General features: G+C 46.9%; 2 protein-coding genes across 4 annotated transcripts; one reads left to right on the forward strand and one right to left on the reverse strand.

Annotated features, from left to right (window-relative positions):
• Window positions 1-497: 497 nt before the first annotated feature.
• On the reverse strand, window positions 498-11852 carry LOC126635289 (torsin-1A-interacting protein 1-like). Its single transcript, XM_050306327.1, has 6 exons — window positions 11462-11852; window positions 11105-11173; window positions 7471-7581; window positions 6350-6409; window positions 4087-4146; window positions 498-3015 (listed from the first exon to the last, which is right to left on the reverse strand). Exons 1-6 carry the CDS (start codon window positions 11850-11852, stop codon window positions 2216-2218), a joined length of 1491 nt encoding a protein of 496 aa, XP_050162284.1. The 3' UTR covers window positions 498-2215.
• A 2906-nt stretch (window positions 11853-14758) lies between these two features.
• TOR1AIP2 (torsin 1A interacting protein 2) lies at window positions 14759-24202 on the forward strand. Of its 3 annotated transcripts, none has more exons than XM_050307188.1 (6): window positions 14759-14989; window positions 15858-16058; window positions 18169-18465; window positions 18613-18933; window positions 19342-19506; window positions 20250-24202. In XM_050307188.1, exons 2-6 carry the CDS (start codon window positions 16025-16027, stop codon window positions 21011-21013), a joined length of 1581 nt encoding a protein of 526 aa, XP_050163145.1. In that variant the 5' UTR covers window positions 14759-14989; window positions 15858-16024; the 3' UTR covers window positions 21014-24202. The 3 variants fall into 3 exon arrangements, with proteins under 3 accessions (XP_050163145.1, XP_050163147.1, XP_050163146.1); XM_050307190.1 differs by having other exon boundaries at window positions 14763-14989; window positions 19342-19440; XM_050307189.1 differs by lacking the exon at window positions 14759-14989 and adding an exon at window positions 15089-15532.
• Window positions 24203-25441: the final 1239 nt, after the last annotated feature.

The raw sequence follows: 25441 nt of genomic DNA on the forward strand, positions 1-25441 counted from the left end.
CTTCATCTTTTTTGTGGTTACCAGTTCTGATAATTTTTTCCTAAGTTACTTTTCAATCAGTTCACAGTGCACTCGTTTGCAACAGCAAAAGTACAGAACATGCAGCCAGGAGTGGAACAAGAATGAAGTCATCCCTTTTGTCAGCTGCTGACTCTTGTATTGGGCTAATGAAACAAGTGAACCATATCTTATCATTAGTTCCAGCTGAAATCAGAACTGGGGAATTAGTACAAGAACACCAAGTAAAAAACATTACACAACTATTTCCTGAAACATTCCCTGTCAGAGAGAAGGCCTGATATTATGGAATACACACATCTGCATCCCAGTATCTACCAAGTTTCCACTCATATCCACTCAAGTTTCTTAAAAGTTCTAAATTTTGCAAAAGGTTGTATTTCAGGCATCTGTATTTGGCCAAAGGTAAAATGAACGACTTAAACATGTCAAAAAAAAGTCTGACCACTTAAAATTCAATGGACAAATCTTAAAACAGCTTATAAAACAAACAAGTATATTTATTTGGAATCATTACTAAAATAGTTTCCATAATATACAAACGAATATGCTATCAGGACACATTTGGGAATATATCACAGTTGTTGCTTTTTTTAAAAAAACATTTGTCCAGTGAGAGGTTCAAAATGTAAATGCCATCTTTTCCTTCCTGAGCTATTCTTAAACATCCAGAACAACAGCACTTCCAAGTCTTTTTACTGGTTTTATTTCTCCCATTAAAATAGGAAACCCTATCCATTGCTGGCTCCAAATGGTTAGAACAAATCCACCTCTGATTTAAGTGACCACAGCTCTGTGTCTCAAACTGTGTTCTTTTATATGCTTCGGGTGATTTTGGTCCATTCACTTAACACCCCCAACCTTTCCTTGAACAAAGAAGCCAGAAGCTCCAGCTCCTCAATAGGTTTTTCCTGATTAAAAAAGGACTTTTTTGCAACGGGACAGCCCAAGGGGCCCAATCTCTCAGCTGTTACAAGAAAACATCCTAGTAATTTGAGAGGATCTTCACATGTTCTTTCATACTCAAAAAAACCAAATGTACACAGACCAATAGCTGAGAGCATAAAGTAACGTCAATGAAATGGAAGTGCTGCAATTCTCTCTTTTTTTTTTTTTTTTGTGTTTTTTTACACAAAGTACTTACAATAGGAACAGGTACATGTTTTTGTTTTTAATCTGGTGTGAGGAATTCTTGACATGAGATACTAAAAAAAAAAAAAATCTTAAAAACACGCATTGCAAATCTGTTCTTTGCTAGGTTATACAGCAAGCTGCAGGTTATACACAGATATAAGAAGAATGGTTATTTTTCTGGGGTACCAGTACCACAAATAAATAAATTCTCTGGATGCAAAAATAATGATCTTAGTAAACTGAGAAATAACCTATGTCTTCCTAAAATTTTGTTTGGAAAGGAGATGGTACACACACAGGGCTGACATTTCATCATTTTCCTCCAAATTTTAAGACTTGCAGAACTTTGACAAAGAGTAGAGAATTCCTGGAAGGAGCCAGGCAAAGAGTGCTGAGGGATTATTTAACTGATGTCAGTACTACTTTGTACCTCAGCTTTTCTCACTCTCCAGAACTGTTTAGGGAAGGCTCAATTTAAGGGAAAAATGCTTGCTGAAAGGTTCTCTACAAGTCACATATCTTTCATGCAATTTTGCCATTTCTAGAAATGGCCAGAAACAGCTGACATCTATGTTGCGATCAGATGGATCAAGAAAAAAGCTTGTGCTTACACTCACATCACTTTATCATCATTTTCAGCAACTCTGGCAGATGAAGGTGATGTTTTTGCATCCCGTTACCTTGCCAAATGCAACACCAGCTTTATGCACCACCAGAAAAGGATCCTCACAGCAAAGCCAACAATGCAATCAAGTCAGCTCCACAGGCAGGTGAGTGATTCTGCACTGATGGACACTTATGCCCAGCTCCAGGACACCAAGGCCGAACACGTCATTGAACACAACTTACCAACAGCCAGCAAGTTCCTTGCTTACTCTCTGTAGTTTATTTAGAGAAGTCCCAGTTACTTTAGCAGAAACAACCCCACCAGCTGGTGAAATGTCTGCACAGAAAGGACTTTTACACTGCTCCCTGAGCTCAGCAGCAGCAAGTTCTTCCCTGTTCAGGCACTGCAACATACATTTTGTGTCTTCCTCCTTTCCCGAGTCCTCTCCGGTAACTCTTATGTGCATCCCTCCAGAGGGAGGCCCTTTTCTGGCCGAACAGGCAGCACAAGATGAGATATCCGGCTCCACAGTCCACTCAGCTTATCTGTGTCCATGCCATTATAAGAACTAGGAACATCCGAGCTGATGAACTTTGCCTGGAGGAAATCCCGGACTTTCTCCTCCACTTCTTGAAAGGTGAGGCTCTTTCGCAGGGACTGCTCGTCCAGGAGAACCGTCAGCAGAAGGGCCACGTCCTTAAACGCTGCATTTTCGTGGTCACAGTACTTGTAAAAGATCAGGGTGGAGCCCGCAGGCAGCAACTCGAATCGATGCACCACTGCCACCTTCTTGCCTTTGCTGAACCCAGAGCTGAGCTCTTTGTCCACCTCCAGCTTGACATCGTCACTGTCCAGCAGGGCCTTGTCCACCCCGTTGATCTGGATGGTGGTGGCGTTCTGGGAGAAGGCGAAAGCATCAGCAATCTCGTTACTCAGGCACCTCAGTGCCTTCTCAGCTTCCCGGCCAGCTGTGAATAGCAGGATAGCCGGCTCCAGGTGCAGATGGGAAGTGTTAAGACGTTTCTCAAGGGACACGCGGGCTCTTGTCCACAGATTGGCGTCCTGACTTTGGTAAGTATTTTTCAGTTCCTTCATTCGGGCCCGAAACATTTGCAGAATTTCAGCATCTCTACTTGAAGTCCCAGATGGAAGACTTGGAATTCCACTCCAGAAGACATAAAGCAATGGGACACTAATTAACAGAACCAGTAACAAAGTCTGGCCCTTGTGAAACCCACTCTGCGATTCACCATCACCTATAGAAAGAGGGAGCAAACAAGAAGAAAACAATGTTTTAAAAGGCGTCAGAAGTCAACAAGTGAGAAGAAAATAAGGAGGAAACAGTAGAATTCAGTGAAATCATCTTATTCTTAAACGACTTGTACAGTAGTTGAAGAGCAGAGAGATGATGTTTTAGCTTAAAGAAAAAAAGCAAACAAACCCACAAAACACAAATTTGAACTTCTTAAGAAACTTAGTAAAGCAACAGCATTATAAAAAAAAGAACATTTTTACACATTTCTGGATTGACTAAGAAACTGGACATTCTTATGAAAAAGTATTTCTTCTTCAAGTTTATCAATACTTCGTTCTATTCAATCAAATCCAAACTAAGAGCTTAAAAATGGTCCTGAAGAAGCTCACGATTTGTCCTACAGTTAGGCTCTGCAGAAAATGCCCTATACAAAACCTGGCAGCACCAGAACGTTTCTGTGTTATTTCTCTTTCCTCAGTCCTATAAGGATAAAAATTGTTCCTGCAGCAATATTTGCATCTCAAACACTGGTGGTCAGCACTATCAGAAAACACTTGTGGTCTCTGGATCATTGAGCTTCTGTACAAAGAGTACACACAGCAAACAGTGCACAGGAAGCTACTTCGATTTGGTTTTGTATTTAAACAGTTAAATTAATCACCGTTTCATGCACTATGAGCTTGATTCTGTTCCCAGAAAAAATTAGTGACAAAATACACCAATCTTCCTGGAAACAGAAAGAACTGTGTTCCTTGTGATACCTTTTCATACCCTAACTTTGATCAGGACAGCAACGCAACAATTATTAAATAACACCACCACTAGGTCTGCCTCGGCTCTAATCCTGTAAACATTACAGAGGGAAAAACCTTAAATTCAGGTGAAAATGTTACTTATTATACAACACTCTTCCTTCCTTCGTGCTTTTAACACGTGCCCTAGCAAGCAAGTCATTGTTCTGGCAAGGACCCTCGGTTTAACACCAGTTACCAGGAATTGCAGTAACTGGAAAGGCATAAAAATGGTTAAATGTAACACAAGCCAAAAACAGAAATGAAAGCAGAAGTCTTACTTTTGGTCAAAGGCTGTGAGTGCTTCCCTACACTGGACTTATACCGAGATTTACTTCTGCCTGTTGAGAGATTAAGAAAGGAACATGAGAAAAAAAAAACAACCAAAGACAACAATTATAACCAACTCTCCATCTATTTACCAAATGCCAATTCTCAAACCATCCTGACAATCTTGCATAAAAACCTCAAGTCCCCAAACTACCACAAATTGCCCCCAAAGACTTTTAACTCTTGAAAAATTACTCAAATAAAACCAGATTTCAATCACAAGGTGACAAAATGGCAGAGATTTAACATCCTGTAATTCTCTGCACGAGAGTCCCATGTCCCAGTCAAGTTTCCCGATTTTGCTTAAGAATTTGAAGGACGTGAAAATGGAAACTCAGTTAATGGAAATCAACATAATACAAGATATAAGTAGCAAAACCAAAGCAATCTGTTAAATGCACAGTCTTATTTTCCCTCTCCATGCAGCTTGGGTTGGAGGCCTGCTTCATCAGCAGTCAGTTTCTAGGGATGAATTGTGCTTTTAAAGCAAAATGGAAGCTTTCAACTTCAAAATATACTTTTGGTTTATTTATTTAAATGGGCTCAGACAGCAATGTACAAGAGGCATTATCCATAAAAGTTATGAACAACTTTCCCATGAGGCTGGTATGAATATATACAGTGCAATTATTGGTCAGCATGTTTTCTGCATTTAGTCAGTTAATTAAAAAGACATGAGAATTTCTGGCTCGTTGTGAACAACAGCAACTGGTTCAAAGCTGAGGGCTCTTTAATTATATATAATCAAATCAGTATACTTTCAATGGCACTATTGAGAATAAATTGAACAAAACACACCCCAGAGTAGTTATTTAAAGGCACTGAAATAAATTCTGTAACCTTGTTTATGTATGGATGTAATCGTAGAAGGTGCTAAAAGCAGCTCTGGTTTAAGCTGGAGCTTAACTGGCTTAATCAACTACACTATTCTGTAATTTCAACCCCCTGCCCCAAAAGGGCACAGCCACAGAGTTTCTCACTGGCTAAGCTTATCTCAGTCTTCTAATAGTTAACAGATCAAAATCACCTCGGTTCTGTAACACTTCACAATCAAGCCCTGTTTGCAGAGACTAAGTTTCATATTTAGGAGACACCTCTAACTCATACGCTAAAGGAAAAAGTAATTCAATAAACAGTCTAAAACCAAATCCTACCCTGCCTAAGAATCTTGCCTTATTTACAACACAGTTTGCACAGAGCAAATAGCAAGTCTGGAAGCAAATTATTCGTGTTGCCTAACTCAAAAAGTGCAAATTCTGCAGTAACCTCAGAGCTTTCAGAGTTTCAAGTGATCTTCCCAAGCTCTTCACCCAACACACAACTACTCACTCCTGCAGCACCTATTTTACCTCTGGCACAGGAAGGAAAAAGTACCAGACTAGCAAAAACTCCCTGCTTCAATTCATTCTTCAAAGGCATTCACAGATCTGCAGCTACCACAAGACAAGCTGCTCTTCCAGAAGGCACCATGGTTTTCAAAAAAACCAAAAACACCTGAACAATCCCCCCCAGGTTCTCCAGATTGAATTCTGACTTACAAGACTTTGTTCATCTATACCTGTTGACAGAAACAAGCGCCAAGACATTATTAGGAAGTCAGAATATTATTTACATTATTTTTCTTCTTTTTTCAAGTACTTTCTCCAATAGGACAAAAAAAAACCAAAAAAACAACACAACAAAACCCCAGAAACAATAATCCCACAAAACCAACCAAAAGTCTGCACAAAGAGTTAGTCATTAGATGACCAGACTGGATTTTGCCAGCAAAGAAAAATGCTGCTCCTTTCCAGAAGTATATGACAACTAATTCAACCACCCTTTCTCAAAGAAAGGATAAAAGGTAAGGTGTTGAGTACAAACTAACATTCACTGCCACCAAAAGGTGAAGGTTTTGTTCCCTTTCTCAGCTCATCACCACAATGCCACTAGTCCATGCTCTACACTTACAGTTCCATGAGTCAACTCCATTTTCTAACCCAGCCAAAAAGGAAAAGAAAAGAAGAATAGGGCATTTTCTGCGGTCAGCAAGTTGAATAACCTCATAGAAGGGCTCTGACTCGGAGTGTGCTGCCTTCTCCAGCTTCCATTTGAATCTGCCTCTTAGGTCCCTTTCCATCTTCCCAGACAGTGTCCCAGGGCACAAGAAAAACCAGAAGCAGAGGAAAGGAAAATAATTCTATACTTTTCACTTAATTACAGGGAAAGACTTACTCTGTGGTGTAGAAGTTGAGAAGTGCTTTTGATTTTTCCCAAGAAAGTCAGCCTTTATTTCTGAAACCAAAGCACAAATGGACAAACTTAAGTCACCACATCAGAGGTCAGAATCAGATAGACCAGCCACCCAGACTTTTAGCTCTTTCTATGAAATCCACAAAGATTATTATAGCAGGAGTATATGCTGTGCTGCCAAACTGAGCCTGCACCATATGACAGCCTCCTGGACCCCTTTTCATCTCCTCTGTAGACAGAGAAAGCTTAGCAAGGCCTTAATAATTTGGCCTTCACCCTGCTTTTCCCAACATGACACAAAATCATCCTTCTTATTTTTTTTTTTAAGTATTGATGCACTAATAGTACAGGGCAAAGGATGGGAAATCAGCAGCATTAACCAATTGCTAATGCAGGGTACTGTATCTGTCACTTCTGAAACCAAAACTGTTTAACAGAAGGGAGATAAAATAAACAGAGCAAAGCTATTACCTTAACAACCCTGTGATCAAACCTGTGGGGACCCTGGCAAACATGTCCTTGGCTGCCTGAGCCAACTCCTAAAAACCTCCCTCACCCAGTGTATCCAGTGGGATACCTGTAGTAACCTTCTGCTCGGCTAAAAATGATCCCTTTTTTTTTTTCCTCATTGTATCTCCCCACTGCTTCTGTAAAACATCAAGAGCAATCTCTGAGCAATGAGCAAAGTGCTCCCTCACTTGGAAATCCCTTGGTCAGTCAGCCTTCCCCTGCTTAATTCAAAAGTAAGTCATCTTAGAAAAAAGTTTTGGTTTTCTTTGCCTGAGGCAATTAAAGATCCACTCTCACCACAGTTTTTGAAGAAGGTACGATATTACTCATGTTTTTAATTTTCAAAACCAGACAGCTGTGTATTTATCAAAGCTGAAATCTGCATTCTCTTGAACATTAAGGTTTTACACCCAAGCAGATGACCATTACACCACAATCAATTTTCCTTTGACTCAGGCAGGAGTACACACTGAAAAGTTATTTTTTTGAAAAACCTTTTTCATCCATTCAGGTTTTAGCTCGACAGCTCCCCCTTTTCTAACAGCAGCAATCATTTGTTACATCTTGGAAAAGGTACTGGCAAAACGTGTTACCTCTTGGTGTATAAATGTTTGGTCGCCCTGCCAGTTTCTCGATTTCATTACTGTCATAAACCTTTGCTTTTTCCTTTACTGGAGTCTCTTCAAAGTAAACTGTAGAACCATCTGTCAGGAAGCAAAAAAAGAACAAAAAGAGGATTGGTAACATCATAAATCCGAAGGACCAAGACATAGTTTCAGAACATCCCTGATCTAAAGCAGTAATTTTCCAAATTGGAACCTCCCAAGAGTTACTTTCTTACAATGTAACCAAAAGCAAGTAAGACTTGAAAAGCTTATAGTAAATTTGAGTTCACTACAAATATACCTGCCTACATCACCACACTTCCTTTTCAAATTTTTATTTTTAGGAATCCTTGGCTTAAAAACACGAGTGCTAAGAGCCACAAAATGCCCTACATTAAAAGGGATTCAGTGTAAACTAGTAAATACACACCATGGAAATACAGAGTTCCTCCCCCATCTTTGGGCTCACAACTTACAAACAGTTGTGCTGTCTTACGTAGCATTAGGCAAAGAGAAAAAGAGAGAGAAGCAAATATAGAACATAATTCCCCTTTTTATGTAATCCAAGCCATCCTTTAGGTGGGTCTCTTTCTCTCTTTCATTAACCACAAGGGCAACCTAGGGCACCCCTGCTCCTAATTTAACCCCCTTACGTAGCTGGGAACAACCTAAACCAACACCTTTAGGTTGTTTCCCAAATTACAGTCATTCAGCTGTGACATCCAACTTAGTTAATGCAACTAACTTGTATACCCCTATAAGATGGCAGGAGTCACAGAGCAAAGGTCAGGGCTGGGAAGCCAGTCAAAAGCAGAACACCAGCAAAAGAGATTTGAAAGGATAAACTGCAACCACGTGGTTTCCAAAATTCAAGGGGTTGAAAAAGGAAGTTCATGTACGGAATAAAAGCTGTAGCACAGTTATGGAGCAGAGACCATAGTACAATGATCAAGCTGAAGGGCATCAGCAGAGAAAACAGCAAAGAGAAAAATACAATTGATTAAACATTTTGTAACATTCACACTTGGCCCTGTTACTCTTTAAACACCGGGTTTAATGTGTTTCTGCAGCTCTTTTACCACACGCCAAGGGCAACGTACAGCTTGCCACCTAGTGTTTAGTAATTTTATTTCAAGAAAGAAAACAGACTTTTTCCTAATGTGTTCTGGCAGCTTTAGCAAGCCAGTGTACATGAGACACACAAAGGAGAAAAAAACAAAACCACCAATCCCACCCAAATCACAAAACTGGGAGAAAACTGTATGTTTTCAACTAAGTTGCAGGTGCAATAGTAAAGTATCTGCACATAGTGACTGGGACACTGTATTTTCAAATCCATCCTAAGAAGCTGGTAAGTGATTGATTTCCCACAAAGCTAGGAATGAAGAGATTCGTTAATATTTCGCTATGTACCGAGGCTTTGCAAGAAAATCTCGCTAGTAGTGGTGACCAGAAGACCAGACAGATCTGAGTCTAAAGAGGGCTACTCAATGCAGTTCCTACTCTTTAATTCCTCTCCTCTTCTTTGCATCTAGCAGTACTCTCTGTCTCAAAGTTCTTGTACAAAAGAAAGGTTTATATACATACAACTTCATTTCTCTCATGAAGGCAGCTTGTAAACCAGCACCTTCCGTACCAGTAAGTATCACCAACAGCAAGTGAACTCCCCTTTATGAAGTTTAACTTTCCTAGAAATATGTCATTCCAATCCAGACATGCCTGTTCTTTCCTTACAGTGCCTAAGTCTCCAACCCAAAGGCTCATTCCTGCCTCCCAGGCAGTTAGTCAGGGTTTTTTCAACCCACCATAAATCTGCTAGCCAGCCACCTGCCAGGAGATTGATCTTCTTATTCTCTCCAATTTATAACCCAGCTTCATCAAAGGCATTAGAAATCTGTGAGTTCACAAACTACAGGTGTATAGACCAAAGTATAAAGCCACTATTTTAACACAGTGGAAGTTGCTCTTTAAGTTCAGTGCCAATCTATCCCTGTAGGCTCACAATATTTTCCAACAGAGATAAGCCTGAGATGCACTTGCTGCCATGTTCCACAACAATGACAGAGAGCACAAACTCCAGTGCCAAAAACACCCAGAGCCTGCCTTTAACTCATATGCCCTATTTCCATATTTTAAGACAACTTACACACCGATTGCAAGCACGTTTCTTCAGCCCACTGATCTAGAAGCTGCCTGATCCAAGGCAGGGCTTGTAGGTTCTTGAAGCTTTTCAGCTCTACAAGCAAGTTGCCTGATCTATATTTAAAACGTCTACACAGAAGCCAGAAACCAGTTTCTCAAGTTGTGGTTTTGCTACCATTCTGTTCTCATGGAAATGGGAAAATTACGTTCCCATAAAAACCCACCCTGTTTGTCCCTCTGCCTCACAGACTAACCCCTGAACTCTGCAGGAAAAACATAATACCACAACAGGTGGGAGGACTGGGGAGGGGGAGAACTTCTCTGCTTCTACATAAACAACTAGGGTCTCTTATCATACTTTTACACCTGTTGTGACTATAATCCAATACAGCTGCTAAGAGCTCAGAGAGGCAGGGGTAGGACATCTCCCCCCAGCCTCATTTTTAGACAAATCTAATTTAAAAAATCAACAATCAGCTGCAGCTCCCCTAGAGCAGCCCAGCCACCTTTAAAACACTAAGCCTCTTAGTAGCCTGTCAGCCACCACGTGGGAGCAACAGCTTGCCACAGCTTTATTTCGCAGATAAACCTTTGTACTTTTCCAAAGAAATCCTTATAACCTTGCTTTTTCTCCCTCAAGATAAGATTTTTCCATGCCTCCTAGATCCTACTTCTGAAGCAGGATACTGGCAGTTCTTCTGAAGTGCAGTGCCACATAATCAAGGCCATGCACTGGAACTGTAGCAAGAGCATGGGGACAAAAACTCAGTTGGGAATGGAGAACAGTCCCAGACTAGCCCAATTCATCCATGAGCACTGCCACACACTGATAACGTACATGCTCCAAAACAGAGCAAAAGGGAAGGAAGTACAATTTACTCATAGGTTTCTGATGGAATGACAGGCTAAAGCCACATGACTGCGCACTGCACAGTTAGTAACTCTCTCCAGTTTGAGGACACAGATTTCATCAATTAAAGCACCAAGAAGGTGCCACACAGTGCTAACACAACAGCTTGTCCAGCCCAGTCCAGCAGCAAGTACCAGACCATGGTGCTTCAAAGGAAGGACAGCCAAGCCCCAATTATGCAGTTCCTCATAAGCACTGCCGCTCCCTCTACAGAGCACAGCCTTTGAGGGATTTATTTCTGCAGCTCAGGATACCTCATTAAAATCCAGACTTTCAAACCCAAGCACCGTTAGTAAAATCAGTTATTCCCCATTGTAACGCTGTGGATAAAACACTAGGAAAAACAGCCACCTGAGGGCTTCGGCGTGCTCTGCACCCACCGCTCCTTTTGAGGAGGGCTTTTCCTCCCGCCCCTTGTGTACGGCATAGAAGCCGCAGCGGGATTTCCTCATGTGTATGCCAGAGCCACGGTAAAACATAAAACCCAATAAACTCCATTTCCTCAAGTTTTGGGCATCGCAGCCCCTTTTCCAGCGGCGCGGACAGTACCCTCTGGGAGTTAAAGCCTACCTGGCGATCTATACGCTTTTATAGGGGGTCGTGTCAGGGAGTCTGGGGTCCCGAAGTGAAGCTCGTCCCCTGAAACGAGAAACGAGTGAGGGGCGCGGCCGCGCAGCTCAGCTGAAGCCCGCTCGAGGCTCGGGCCTGACCGCCTTCCCAGCGCACCAGCCGCGTGTTCAGACTCGCCGGGACCCCGCGGGGTTTCCAGCGGGGCAACCCCGTCCCAATGCCCCCCTCCCGTCCCCAGTGCCCCGGTGGGGAACCACAGGGCCGGCCAGCCCGCCCGCCCGCGCCGCTCCGCGCCTCCCGCCACGCCCTCAACCGCAGGATTCACCGCGCGGCGCTGCGCCCGCCCGCGCCGCTCACCGTCCAGCGCGTCGGGCCGGGCCGCGCCATCCACCTCATCCTGGGGCCCGTCGGGCCGCGCCGCCACCCGGGGACTCTTCCGCCGCCGCTTCAGCCCGGCCTCGTCCGCCGGGGACACGCCGGGGCCGTCCACCGGGGCCGCCTCATCCTCGCCGCCGCCCAACATCCCGCCCGCCGTCGCGCCGCGCCGCCGGCCCCTGCCCCGGCCTCGTCCCCGGCCCCGCGGCCGGCCCCGCCCGGTGCCGCTGCTGCTGCCGCCCTCCCGCGGCGGCGGGGGCGGCTCCGCGGGGCTCCCTTCCCGCGGGGCGGGACCGGGGCCGGCCCCCTCCGCTTCCGCCCGCGCGCGGAGCGCCCGCCGCGGCGTCACGTGATACAGCGGCCGGTCCGACATGGCCCGGGACCGACCGGGACACACCGGGAGCGGCACCGGGATCGGGAGCGGCACCGGCGGGAGGAGCCCCGGCAGCGGCCGGCCCGCGCTGCCGCCCCCCAGTGAAAAAAATGCGGGCCGGCCGCGGCTCCCCCGGCCCCGCGGGGGCAGCTCGGGCGGCCTCGCTCCCGCCGCGGGCCGTTCCGTGTGCCGCTGTCGCACCCGAGCGAGCGGGGCGCTGCGGCCTTCCTCGGAGGCGTAAAACCATGTCGAATAAGCACAAGTGTGAACTAAAAAATGCCCAGAGGGGTTTTGAGGGAGATAAAATCCTCTGTCGCTGTTAACATGCTGCACTAAACATCTGTTGCCCAGTGTGGGGGTGGTTATGGTTAATGGGATCCAGAAAGTCTCACTAGACATTTCTCTTTCCCCTTTTGTTCAGGTGCATTACTGGTAAACGGGGATTTTACAAATCATGGAATCACAGAATGTACTGAGTTGGAAGGGACCCACAAGGATCATCAAGTCCAGCTCCTGGCCCTGCACAGGACAACCCCAACAATCCCACCTTGTCCCTGAGAGCATTGTTAAAACACCTCTTGACCACTGCCCTGGGGAGCCTGTTCCAGTGCTCAACCATTTGAATGCATTCTTGATAAACCATTTTTACCCAGGGATGTGGTAGAGTTCCTATGACTGGAGGTTTTCAAGATGCAATTGGACATCGTCTCTAGACTACTTTTCTAATGAAAGTTTGGACCGGATCACCTTCTGAACTTCCTTCCAACCTGAGCTGTCCTATGTTTCTGTGATGCCACTAAGCAAAGAAATAGCAACTTTCTTATTTCACAAACACACATTTTCTGAACCACCACACAGATGCTCACTGGGCCAGTGAGCAGTTCAGGATCAGTCTGGAAATGAGTTGCTAAGCAAATTGGGCCCCTTTTACAAATTCACAGAATCCCAGTATAGTTAGGGTTGGAAGGAACTTCCAGAGATCATCCAGTCCAACCCACCCAAAGCAGGGTCACCTGGAACAGGTGACATGGGAATGCATCCAGGTGGATTTGGAATGTCTCCAGAGAGGAAAATTCCACCAACTCCCTGGGCAGCCTGTTCTAGTGCTTTGCCATCCTCAACATAAAGTTCTTCCTCCTACTGAGGTGGAGCTTCTTGTGTTTTAGTTTTTACTCCTCATCCTGTTCCCGTGCACCAGTGAACAGAGTCTGGCACCATCTGCTTGGAACCTGCCTTTGAGATATTTACATGCTTTGATGACATCCCCTCTCAGTCTTTTCTCCTCCAGACTCAACAGGCCCAGCTCCCACAGTCTCCTCATAACAGAGGTGCTGCAGACCCCAAATCGTCTTTGTGGCCTCCACTGGACCCTCTCCAGCACCTCCTTTCTTCCTCGTACTGAGGAGCCCAGAACTGGACACAGCACTGCAGATGTGGCTTCTCTAGGGTCAAGTAGAGGGGCAGGATCACCTCCTTCGACCTGCTGGCCACACTCTTCCCAATGCACCCCAGGATCCCACTGACCCTCCTGGCCCCAGGGCACACTGCTGGCTTACGGACAACTTGTCATCCACCAGCACTCCCAGGTCCTGCTCAGCAGAGCTGCTCTCTGGCAGGTCAGCCCCCAACCCGTACTGGTACTGAAGGATTTCTACACACTGAAAAAGTCAGGATTGAGGAAGATGATGCTGACCCCTGTAATTGCAGTAACTTCATCTACAATGTTCCAGAATATGTGTGCTCACATTTGGGATGTTACTTGTTTTGCAGGGTTGTAAGTGTGGTAGGTGTGTGTGTGTTCTTTGCACCCCAGCAGAAAGCTGGGTGAGGGAAGTGCCACTCAGCCTTCCCTTCTGTGACTGTCTTCTCTGTACATTCATTTCAAAATAAAAACTATTTTAATGCTTTACTAACACACCGTAAATGTTCCATATTTACCCAGAAATTAATATTTTTGAGATGTTATGCATACTTCCTACTGTACCAGCAGGAAATACTGTCATTCTTTTCATACTTAAAAGCAGAACACACACATTGAGCAATGTTTTCCAAAGCAAAAATAAAAGAGGATGTAACAAATACCATATCAGTAGGTTTTGAAGTACAGCTGAGCCATCCATGCAGTTCAAATGAAGTAGAAAAAAGACCAGTCAGCTCATGATTCCAGATCAGGGGAACTCCACCTACAGTATCACTTTATTTTCAAGTTTCCAAAGAAAGTTACCAAAGTATTACCTTGAGTAAATATTTCCATAGCATCTCCTTTGTATTTCACCTACTCACCATTGATTCTTCTACAGATTGAGAGAAAATGTTATCCCTATTTAAGTTAAATGCTGTCTCTGTGCTACTGCTCCTTGTGCTGATGCCTTGCCCCTGTCATGCTCTGTGCTGCTGCTTTCCATGATACATGTCCTGGGCAAGGGGAAATAGGGAAACAGTTGGAACCAACCTGTCTCCTGTGCTAGCACTGCAATTTAAAACACTTTTTTTCGGGAAAACATTGCCCAAATGAGGCCAGAGGCAGATAAACACACTCTCAGACCTTCCCCCTGGTTGCAGTCTTTGGACCACACTGAAAGGGGACACTGGGGGGGGCTCCCCATCCTTTTCCCTCCAGGCTGATGCTAAAACCCCTCCATTTCACATCCTTCAGTCCCCCAGCCTCCCTGCACTGGCATAGTGTGACATTTCCAGAGTCTGGGCTTTGCTACCTACGTGTTTGCATTGTTTTTCTTGTGGTACTTTTCATAAATCAACTCTCAAACCGGTTTCCTCCTCGCTCTCATTTCCTTGTTTCAATCCGCAGCGCCATTACCTAACGCAGGAAGCTGCCGCTCATCCAGTGTGCCTGGAGGAAAGGGCACAACCACAGAGTCGTAGAAATACAGCCAAAAAAAGGAGAAATTATTGTTTCCTGAGCGCTCCGGAGAACGCCTGTGGGAAGGAAAACTACGGCTCCCATCAGGCTGCCGGGAGCCGGGGAAGGGCAGAGTTCACCGTCACGTTTCCAGCGAAGGATTCGGGAGGGTGTTGGTGTCCTGCCACCACCAGAGCCAAAGGGCCTCTGGGAAGGGCGAGCGGAAAAGCCAACTCTGCTTTTCTTCACCGCCCTGACCGGCTCCTAGCCTGCCCGGGTAAGCGTCCGACTCCACGGGACACTTTGTTTCCTTGACTTCCTTCTCCTGCCGGAGCGTCACCAGCGGGAACAGCGCGGGGAAGGGAGGGACGGGAGCCGGGCGGCAGAGCAGCGATTGTACCCCCCAGCCCTCCAAATCGCGTCTCTAAGCGAGAAAAGTCCGCTGTAGGGGCAGTGCAGGGGGGGTGAAGTGCCCCCCTGTGCTGGAAGAGCTGCTGAGGACGCTCCTGGGCTGGGATTTTTGTACAGAAATCCGCGCGAACCTCGGGGAAAGTTCTTCGGGAGTTTTCCGAGCCGCCTGGCTGCGCTTCTGAAAGCCACCAGCTTTCTCGGGTTACACCAGCGAGCCTGGCTCCGTCCTGTCCCAAAAAAGCGCTTTAGCAGAGTGGGAAGGATCTCTGGAGGGGTGCAGGAGAGCCAGGCTGCGGGGTTCGGGCTCACAACACCCGGGCAGGGCTCTGCTGAGCCCAGGGGGTGTTTGGGCCAGCGGCCTCACCTTCGGCACCACTGCCTCCTGATCCAACGTGCTGGAGGCAGGAAGGTAAGGAGAGCAGGGTCATTGCTCTGTGTGGACCTGACTGTGAGATTCCAGGTGCCCTGCCAAACCCCAGGCTCCGGGCCTGCCATCTCGGAGTCCACCCGGATGAGAAACCGGTGCCTCACCCCACTGGCGCGTCCCGAGACAAACGCGGTTTGCATTAACTCCTGAACTAATTGTAGTTTGATGGGAAGCAAAATAGCTGACAGTCCTTGGGCTGAAGGTTCGTGGTTATGGGTGACGCCCACCCCTTTTCACCTTGGGAATCATGGAGGGAGGAGCTTTCTCCTCCACCGTGAATCACCGCTCCTGTGTTTCTGCTTATCAGGTTTATGGGCGTTTAGTTGGAATTCCCGAGACCGGGACGGGATGGTGTCTGTGAGGGGGGCAGGACTTGGTCAGCCACTCGAACAGCGGGGAGAAACAGCTCCGTGTGACCGGAGGAGAAAGTGAAACGAAACGGTGCAGAAGCCAGAGCTCCGGGGGAAAAAGAAAATGGAAGAGAATCCAAGGGAGGATCTGTCTGTAGGTAAGGGAATCCCTATGCTTACTCCATCCACTAGGAAGATTCCTTTGCCAGAAATTTTTAACAGTGACATGGGAAACTGAAGCAAAATAAAAATATAATAATCCTGTCTTTTGCAGGCCAAGAAAAGCAAGATGCTATGTTTTTTTAATAGGGTGAGAGATGAACAAGTTACTTTCAGTTTTAGATTCCCATCTGCAACAGGTTTAGACTCTGTGTCCAGGATGGCAGCACAAGGAAGGCTAAAGATCCAGGCTCGGAGAGCTTTCCTCCATGCACCCCAATGCTTCCCATCTACAGATGCCTAAATAATAAGCCAGTTTTCCACCACCTATGGATGAGAAACCTCTGAAGGAGACAGGGCAAGGATAGTTTGTGTCCAGCTTGAATAGCAGGATATCTCCAGGTGTTGCAGTGTGGAGCATAGGCCTGAAAAGACCCCTGCCAGAAACAAGTCAGGGCATGTCAGAGCTAAGTTGGGACTGCTTAGACATTAAGGCTGTGCTGACCAAAAAGAAACAATAAGTCAAGTAGAACCGAGACAAGAAAAATTTGCAACTAGAGATAGGATGTAATCTGGTGGTGGGATTTAATTATACGATGTTTACAGTTAGGTAAATGGATTAATACTTGAATATAATCAAAGTGATATGTAAGTTTATGTTTAACTGCTATGTCTCCTGTGAAATGTAAAACCAATCATGTAACCTTGCTTGGAAAATAGTATAAAAGATGCGTTCAAAATGTGGGTCTTCGGGTACCTGTCTTGGGACAGGAGTCCACAGGGACCCCGGGCCCTGAATAAAGCACCGCATAAACTGACACTCTGTTAGTTTGTGTTCTCATTACGGGCAGCACAGGTTGCTCATGTTTCAGTTTCTGCTGTGTAGTTACATTCTGGAGCTTTGTTATGACAATATACATACGTACCAGTATGTCAGTGATACCGTGATGCCATCACCAGCTCAGGTCTGTCCTAGGCAGTCAGAAGTGTTCCTGTAATAATCAGCAACAAAGAATGTAAAAATCGTATCCTGACACATGCCAAGTGCACCTTTTTATCTCTTTTCAAATTAGATGGAAGTTCCTTGCCGCTTTCATCAGTCTTTATTCTAATTTTAGCATAGTCACTTCTGTTATTATAATGCTTGATCATTCATAAGCAATTTTTCACAAATAGCGGCTGAAATTTGAGCTGCACTGTTTGATTCTTTAAGATCTAGAATATGTCACAAATGCTCATGTTCAGCCTCCAGATTTCTCTACTGAATTATGCTCCAATGTTTGCTTTTAGTTACATGTTGCCATAGCTCTTAAGGAGAGCTGCAGGACAGGAGCAGAGAAGGAGCACAAGCAGAATTATCATTTACATTCAGACAGATGCTTGAAGTGAATTGGCTTATCTGTACTCAACATCAGCCTTAGAAATTCTTAAAATCCATCGCTATCTGTGAAAACCCCTTATCTGTGGAAGATGTAGTAACATATCCCACCACTTAGTGAAGGAGTTGCCTGCCCACCCCACTGAGGACATAGGCTGGGATTTAGTTAACTTTAACACAGCAGCCTGTACAGTGCTGTGGTTTGGATTTGTGGGTTTATGGAAGAAGATGCTGATAACACAGAAGTGTTTTGGCTATTACTGAAAAGTGCTGGCACAGCATCAAGGCTTTCTCTTCTCCCCACCCTTCCCTTGCCAAGGAAATAACCTGGGGTGGGTTTATTGGGCAGGGACCCAAGGTAGGCAAAAGGTTGTTGAATACAGTGTAGCATCATGCTCAGCAGCAAAAATGGGCACAGGGAGAAAGGGGGATGGCTTCTTCCAAGGTGGCCATTGCTGGGAGACTATCCTGGCATCATTGTAGGAGGTGGTGAGTGCTTGCCTTTCAATCTGTCCTGATTCCTCACCCTTCCCTTCACTCATTCAGCTGTTTGGATCTCAACCCATGAGTTTTCTCTTCTGGTCACTTCTGGTCACTACTCCTTCCCCCGTCTCACTGGGGGTAGATGTTTCTGCAGTACCAGAGCTGGGAGTTTTAAGTTTGGTGGTAAAGCACTGGGCATTCCTGACTCCTGTGTGGCTCACTGGGCTTGTGAACTCTGATCCCAACAGCTGGGCCAGCCCAAGGTGAGGTGGGAAGCACAGCAGAGCATCCTGTGCTCCAAGAGCCCACCCAGGAAACACTGGAGCAGCAAGTGACAGGGACGTCTCAGACTTCCTGCAAACCAGAGGAGGACTCTTCAGTGCGTGAACCAACTGCTGGTGGAGAAGAGAAGACACTGCTGGGTTTAGCTGGCCCCACACTGGAGGAGGAGGCTCCCCTGGAAACTGAAGTATTGCTGGAAGAACCTGGAAAGACAAAAGATGGTGTCTCAGAAAGATCCCAGGAAGAAAAGGACTTGGATGAAGGTGAGTCTCTCCCCACCCCCGTGTACAGCATTTCCAAAATGCTGATAACCTGAGCCTTTGCTTACAGGAGGCAGAGCAGGAAGAAGAGTTGTTGGTTCTTGGGCTGAAAGAAACTAAGTGTAGGTCTGCAAATTTTATTCCCCACAGCTGGGCTGGCCCATGGTAAAATGGACAGCAAAGGAGACAACCCTGTCCACCAGGAAACACGGGAGAACCAGGAGACAACCAGTCAGTGTGAAAGCTCATGCAAAGCAGAGGAAGATGCTTCATCAGCAAGCAAGTCAGTGAGCTCTGACAGTGAAGTGACACATTTGGATGTAGCTGCCACGGAAGATGTCACCAAGGGCCTCTTGGCAGAGAGCACCACCAGTGCCCCTCTCCCAGTGCAGGAGCCAGAGGAGCACATAAAGCAAGAAACATGGGAGATCAGATCCCAAGGCATATTAAGGAAAAGACAGGGGACCAAAGGTGAGCTTGTGGCTGCATACTGATGCTCTTCCACTGTGCACATGCCTGCACTTCCCGTGGGCATCAGAGCCATGGTATGGTGAGATCCCTACTGCCCATTGTCAGTTTTCCAGAGTGAAGCAGGAAAGAAGGTATAAGAAATTAACTGGCTTCTCTCTTTCTCTCTCCTTTCACTCCCCCTTTTCTTTCTTTGAAAGGCATGAAACCACACTGCACTCTGCACGGTCTTTCTCCTTGCCCAGCCCCCAAAACACAGAGCCAAGGCTGAGAGCAGTATTAACCCAAAGCAGTATTGACTTCTAACTCTTCCCTCAGCTGGGAGCTCCTGGCAGCATTTGCCTTTCTTACTACAGCTCATTTTACCTGTTCCCTCAACAGTGAGTGTCACATTTCTTTCTCTTACTGCAGGGCACACAGCCCCAAACCCAGAGTCTCAGTCCTGCCTGCAGACCGTCACCACCCAAAACATAGACCAGGAGAAGCCCAAAAAGTCCCTCGTGCTGAAAGGTGAGGAAAAGAAGCTTCCCTTGCATGTTACTCACCGACCAGAAGGCACTGATCTACCAGGAACAAGTAATGAAGCACATTTAATTCTTCTCTCTTGGGACCTTTCAAAGCCTTTTCTGAGGGTTTGAGGGAAAAACCATCCCCTTAAATACAGGCCCAGTTTCAGCAGCTTTCCCTCCATCTCTCCAGCCTCAAAAGAAGGCACACATCATGTTCAGAGTGCTGGAATGTTCTGGGAGGTCTGGGGCTCCTACACTGACAGTCCACCAGTCCTGCTCTGTGTCATGGGGCTCTAAGCGGGACACCACACGTCTCCTGTTAAAAAGGGACCCTGCTTTGGCATGGAGAGGGACACAAGCTGTTGCCTGGACCTTACTGTCCTCTGTTTTCTGTGCAGAACCACGATGGCCTTTGTTCACACCACAAGGTTCAGAGGAGGGCGGTGGTCACAGCACTTTAGCTGGGTCAGGCACCCCCACGTGGTGTTCTGAATGGCCACAAACCTTAAAAAAAACAGAGGAGGGGGAAGGAGAAGGAAGCTTGTGGCCAGCTGCAGTTTCCTCAGGAAATTTTGCACCAAGCTGTAGCCTTGATTCCATCCCTGGAGCTGCAGCCCCCTCGCCTGGTGTGTAGGAGCATGGGTTTCACAACAGTGCCTTCACCACTCCTGGCCAATCTGATCCACTTCCCCAGAGCAGGGGGGCAAGTCTTAAAGGGGAAAAAGAAAATAGCTACTTTCCAGCATGTCACTGCAGGTCACTTGTGACAGACTTCTGTTCCCCTTCCTGTGTCTCTTCCCTCTTGAACAGGGCTTGGCATCATGGGCCTCATATTGCTCGGCTTCTGCATATTCTGCTTTGGCAACCCAACCTCCAGTTCCCAGCAAGCCCTCAAGAACGCCACGGAGGCATTCCTGTTCCAGTTCGACCAGCTGGAGAAAAGGTTTCCAGGGCAGAGCTCTCACCTGTGGAATCGTGGGCGCAAGGTCCTGAAGAAGCACCTGAACTCATCCCACCCCACACAGCCAGCCATCATCATCCTGACAGCCGCCCGCGCGGGAGAGCGGACCTTGCGATGCCTTAGCACCCATGTGGCCAACTCCTACGCAGCTGCCCTGCGTGCCAGCACGGTGCAGATCGATGGCAGGAATAAATCTGGGCTCCACAGTGACCGGGCCAAGCGGGAGGTGGACTTGGAGCTGAGCTCAGCATTCCAGGCTGGGGGCCGTGCCGCGGTGATTCATCGCTTCGAGCTGCTGCCGGCAGGGGCCACCCTCATCTTCTACAAGTACTGTGACCACGAGAGCGCGGCATTCAAGGACGTGGCCCTGCTGCTGACTGTGCTGCTGGAGGAGGAGGTGCTGGAGACCCACATCAGCCTCCCACAGCTGGAAGAGAGGGTCCATGACTTCCTCTGGGATAAGTTCGTCACCACCAAGACCCCCAGCTCCTATGACCACATGGACTCTGACAAGCTGAGTGGGCTGTGGAGCCGCATCGCCCACCTGGTCCTACCCATCCACCCGGAGCAGAGCATTGAGAAGGGGGGCTGCCATGCCCACGCCAAACCCTAGGCACAAAGGCAGCCACAGCCCTGGAGAGGGTTGGAAAGATGGCCTTGGCTGGCTCTGGTGCAGGCAGAGGCACAACCAGTGTTATTTCTCTTCACTTTGTTTCTCGTATCATCCTGGGAAGAGTTTGACAGGTACAAGTTGATCCACGTCGTTTGGGCAGCTGATGCTTGGAGGTGATAGATCACACACTTCCTTCTGGCAGGTGGGAAGAGTGAGAAATTTAGGCTGCTAGTTGCACAGGGGAACATCAATGTGTGGAGAGGCAGGAGGGAAAAACAGGACTTTGCAGGTAGTGTTTCTATCAGGAAATACACGAATAACGTACACAACAATGGACAGAAAGATACTGCAATTCAGTAGCTCTTTCATTCAGAGATTCCCTAAACCACAAGATCAACCACAAGAAATGTCAGGTTTTCAGCACTTAAGACACTGCACTAACAGAGGGCATCCCATATGCCAGAGAACAAACTCCAAAACCAGAGAGCAATGAAACATTTTGCTGTTGCTTGGATAGAGTGAAGCCTCAAAGGATTACACAGCTAAAAGAATAAGAAATACAGTGCAACTTAATGCTACCTCTTTTTTTAAAGAATTCCACTCAATCCCTTTGCCACACAAAGTTTGTGACTCTTTCCTTGGGCTGGTGCATCAGCTTTGGTCCTACAGGACAGATTGCTCTTCACCCAGATCTCTGATCTGTGTGCAGGGTGGGAGCCTCTGCCAGCCTCTCCCCAGGGGACTTTTCCTAATGAATGTAGATGTTAACATTGATAATTCAAACCACGTAACGTAGCACACCAAGTCCTTGCCCTCCAGAGTTACATCTGCCTCCCTGCCAGGCGGATGGAGCTCTGGAATACAGTAAAGCAACTAGAAGAGCTGATAAAGAGAAAATCTCTACCATTAACACTACAAATCCTTAACAAAGCAGGTTGCTTTCTTACTGTGCCTCCTCTTCTGCATCCTAGGAAGAGAAATCCAAGTCCTAGAGACACTGTGGGGCAGAGCAGCCAGCTCAGGGAACACCTGGGGGATAGGTGCTGGTTACAGCATTTATTATAACCCAACAGGCAGCCCTGGTGTCAGCCCCATGTGCCTGTGGAGAAGGAGCAGCTGTAGCAGATCATGGCTCATTTCCAGAGTGCAGCACAGACTGAGGCCTTGCAGAGCTGGGTCTGTATCTGAACGAGAACAAATCGAGGACACAATGGTCTTTCTCTGAAGTGCTCCTCACAGCACTGGCCTTGGATGGGTCTCCTGCCAACAGTGCCTTGCTGATCTGCCCCATCAGTGGCTGGGCTGAGGCACAGCCCTGCACCCTAAAACCACAGTCTGTCTCCTTTCCCTCCCACCGCATGCCTTGACCTGTCTCAGGAGATTTGTGGCCATTAACATGGAGGAGGGGACAAAACAAAGGAAGAGGGAGAGTTATTTGTTCGCGTTCTGACCAAAGAACAGACTTTTTGGTTGGTTGGAGACATGAAGACGAGGCCATGGGGGTTTTAACCGTGACAAACACTGGGCTAGATGTGAGAGTTCCCTGCTGGAGCCCAACATCAGCAGGGCAGCCCAGGGGATGGTTCTGCACAACATACAGGTTGCTTCCTCCCCTCCCTCCTTTCTACTGCTATACACTACTATGGTAACAGAAAACACTGTATCCTGCTCTGCATGGTTCAGTGTGGGTGTTGATGTAAGAACCAGCAGAGCATTAATCATGGTCTGCCGATATTTTGGTGGAAATCTCTATTTTAATGTTATCTCGCTCCCAGTTTCACATACTGTGTTTGCAGTGCCTTGCCAAGGGATGCAAAGGCAACTCCACTCTGCCTGGGCACATCACTGCATCACCCACCTGAGCTCTTCCAATACAGAAATATTTTTATGGCCTTTGAAAGACAGAATATCTTCTTGCTTCCTAAACAGGACTTCTATTTAAAAATAAATGATGAAATTGTGAAAGAAACCAGCCAAGTGAGATTGAAGTCTTACCTTATTCTGTTCTTCTTTTCCTAGCTATTTTCATTAAGCAAAAGAGATCGTCATATTGGACAAAGTTCTATTTAGGTCAGGGCTGTAGTTGTGCAAACGAAGTGAATATTTGGCTTTTCCTGGAAAAACTCCAAATAACATTTTTCTCAGTTGTTTGGGACAAATATTTACAGCTTTTCCAACTAAGCCATAATTAAAAACAAACCCCCAAAGACTTGCTGAATTCAACCCAGGCTGAAACACATGGGGGGTTTGCGTAATACTCAGTGATAATAATGAAACTGAAATCCACCAACAACTGAAATGTTTTAGAAATACAGAAAGCAAACATTTCTCATTTTAACAGATCGATTCCAGTTGATGTCCCACAACCTCAGCACACACTAAGTTTTACTTTTGTGGTGAAATACTTTGCCCAGCTCTGGCCTAAACAGAGAGAAGGCTGGGGGGAGTTGGGGAAAGCAAAAAAAAGGAGGATTTACCCTGTTATTCTGGATATTCTTCAGTCCCTGTCCAGGCCCTGACAACCTAAATAGTCATCATATTGGCATCTGCTTTCACATAGATGTTTATGTGATCAATTGCCAGAGGTAAACATCACTCATCTCTTGTCTGATGCCAGAGGACAAGATTTGGTCCTAGCCCAAAGATTCAGATGAAAATCTGGTGTCACCACTGGATGCCACCAGTGCTGGTCCTGCGGTCCCTTCAGGGGGGGGAATAGGACCCCCAGCAAGGTTTCCACCACGCCCTGTGCTCCAGCACGGCTTCCCTGGGGCACAGGCACAGCAGCTGCAGAGCCCCTGGCAGGGGAGATCAGCAGGTGACACAGAGATGTCACAGCCAAGAGCAGATAAACCCACAGCAGCTCCGGAGGAACTATAGTTCCTCCTTCCCGTCAGTTCTCTGATGGCTGTGACAGGTCAGCACAAGGCCAGGATGGAGTAGGACACGGTCCAGCTTTGCAGCCTCACAGGTAATTATTCCTCCCAGGCACCAATCCATCACCCCACAGCTCATAACCTCTCTGCATCTACCTCTGCTCACACACACACCTCACCCTAGCAGAGCAAGGCCATGGGTTGGGCTGGGGTTTCTCAGCTGCCTGCTTTTATGTCAATGCTAAAACAAAATTCCTTCTCACGTCCTTATGTACCAAAAAAGAGAAATTAAAAAAAATTCTTTTTCTTTTTACTTGTCCTATTAAACAACGCATCATCACCCCCAACTCTCTCCCCTTTTTGTAGTCCCAATTCTGCAGGGAAGGAGGTACTGCCACAAGGTGCTCAACAACCTTAAAAACCACCTTGAAAATAACACAGTAGCTCAACTGAGGGGCAAAACCAGTTTGGAAGGCCAGTCTGGACTGCTCGACCACAAAACTAGGGCTGATTATCCATGTAACTCCACTGCTGCCCTGCGAGGTGACCTTACCTTGCCACCCCCAACCCTGTCCCAGTGACAGGCACATCGTGCCACATCTCTTCTTACCCCTTAACACCAGCATGGGCTGAAGCTGGCAGAGGCAGGATGCAGAGAGAAGGAATGAACCCAGCTCAGCCACGTCTCTCTTGTTGAGTTTAATTTAACCCCTGTGAGCTCGTCTGCAGCTTAACCCTCCTGCAGCTCCGTGCACAGGCTCTGCTGCCACAGGGCTGCTCCCTCGGGGGTCACTCTGAGGCCAACAAAACCTCCATTGTAAGAGAGGTTTGCAGATAGTAAGGGCTTAAATCTGTTTTCATCATCTCCCACCTTCGACTCTGCAGGGGGAGCCGCCGCACAATGAACCTCACAAAGGATCTTGGTCTCAGCCTGTGGGATGAGGATCTGAGAGCCTGCGATGAAAAGGCTCGAAGAATTCAGCTTGCAAGTGCGTTCCCCACACAGGGAGGGGGGAAAGCCATGGCAGGCATCCCGCTGGGCTCTCCCCGCTGTGGCTGGACGGTGCAGTTACGCTCAGGCGGAGGAGAGGCTCTGCAGATCCCTCACGAGGGCACTCGAGAGCTGAGGATCCTCTCCTTTCCAGAGACAACACACTTTGATTCCTTTCCTGACTGTGTTTGGAAGCTTTATTTGAGAAACAGCTGGCTGATGGATTCAATGAAACAAGAGGTTGAAATAATCTCAGGCAACTTCCAGGAGGCAGGGAATGACTACGAATCAGTCCCCTGCAAACAGCCCACATGTCTGAAGGTGGCTGGCACTGACAGAGGAAAACACTGGCTGTTGAGAGATTCTTGGGATGAAACCACATGGCTCTGCTCTTGGGTGCTCTGCTCAGCCTCGTGAACCCTTTAAACGCTGCCTGGTGGTAATATAGACCTGCTTCCTGTTAACAAGGCATATGGAACTGGGAAGCAACTGGGGAAAAGCCCCTTGTAATGGTAGGGCTGAATGCAAAAACACAAAGGGCTGCCAAGCTCACATGTAATA

Source organism: Myiozetetes cayanensis, unplaced genomic scaffold, assembly GCF_022539395.1.
Source record: "Myiozetetes cayanensis isolate MyiCay16 unplaced genomic scaffold, myiCay2020 scf12, whole genome shotgun sequence".
Classification (NCBI taxonomy): domain Eukaryota; kingdom Metazoa; phylum Chordata; class Aves; order Passeriformes; family Tyrannidae; genus Myiozetetes; species Myiozetetes cayanensis.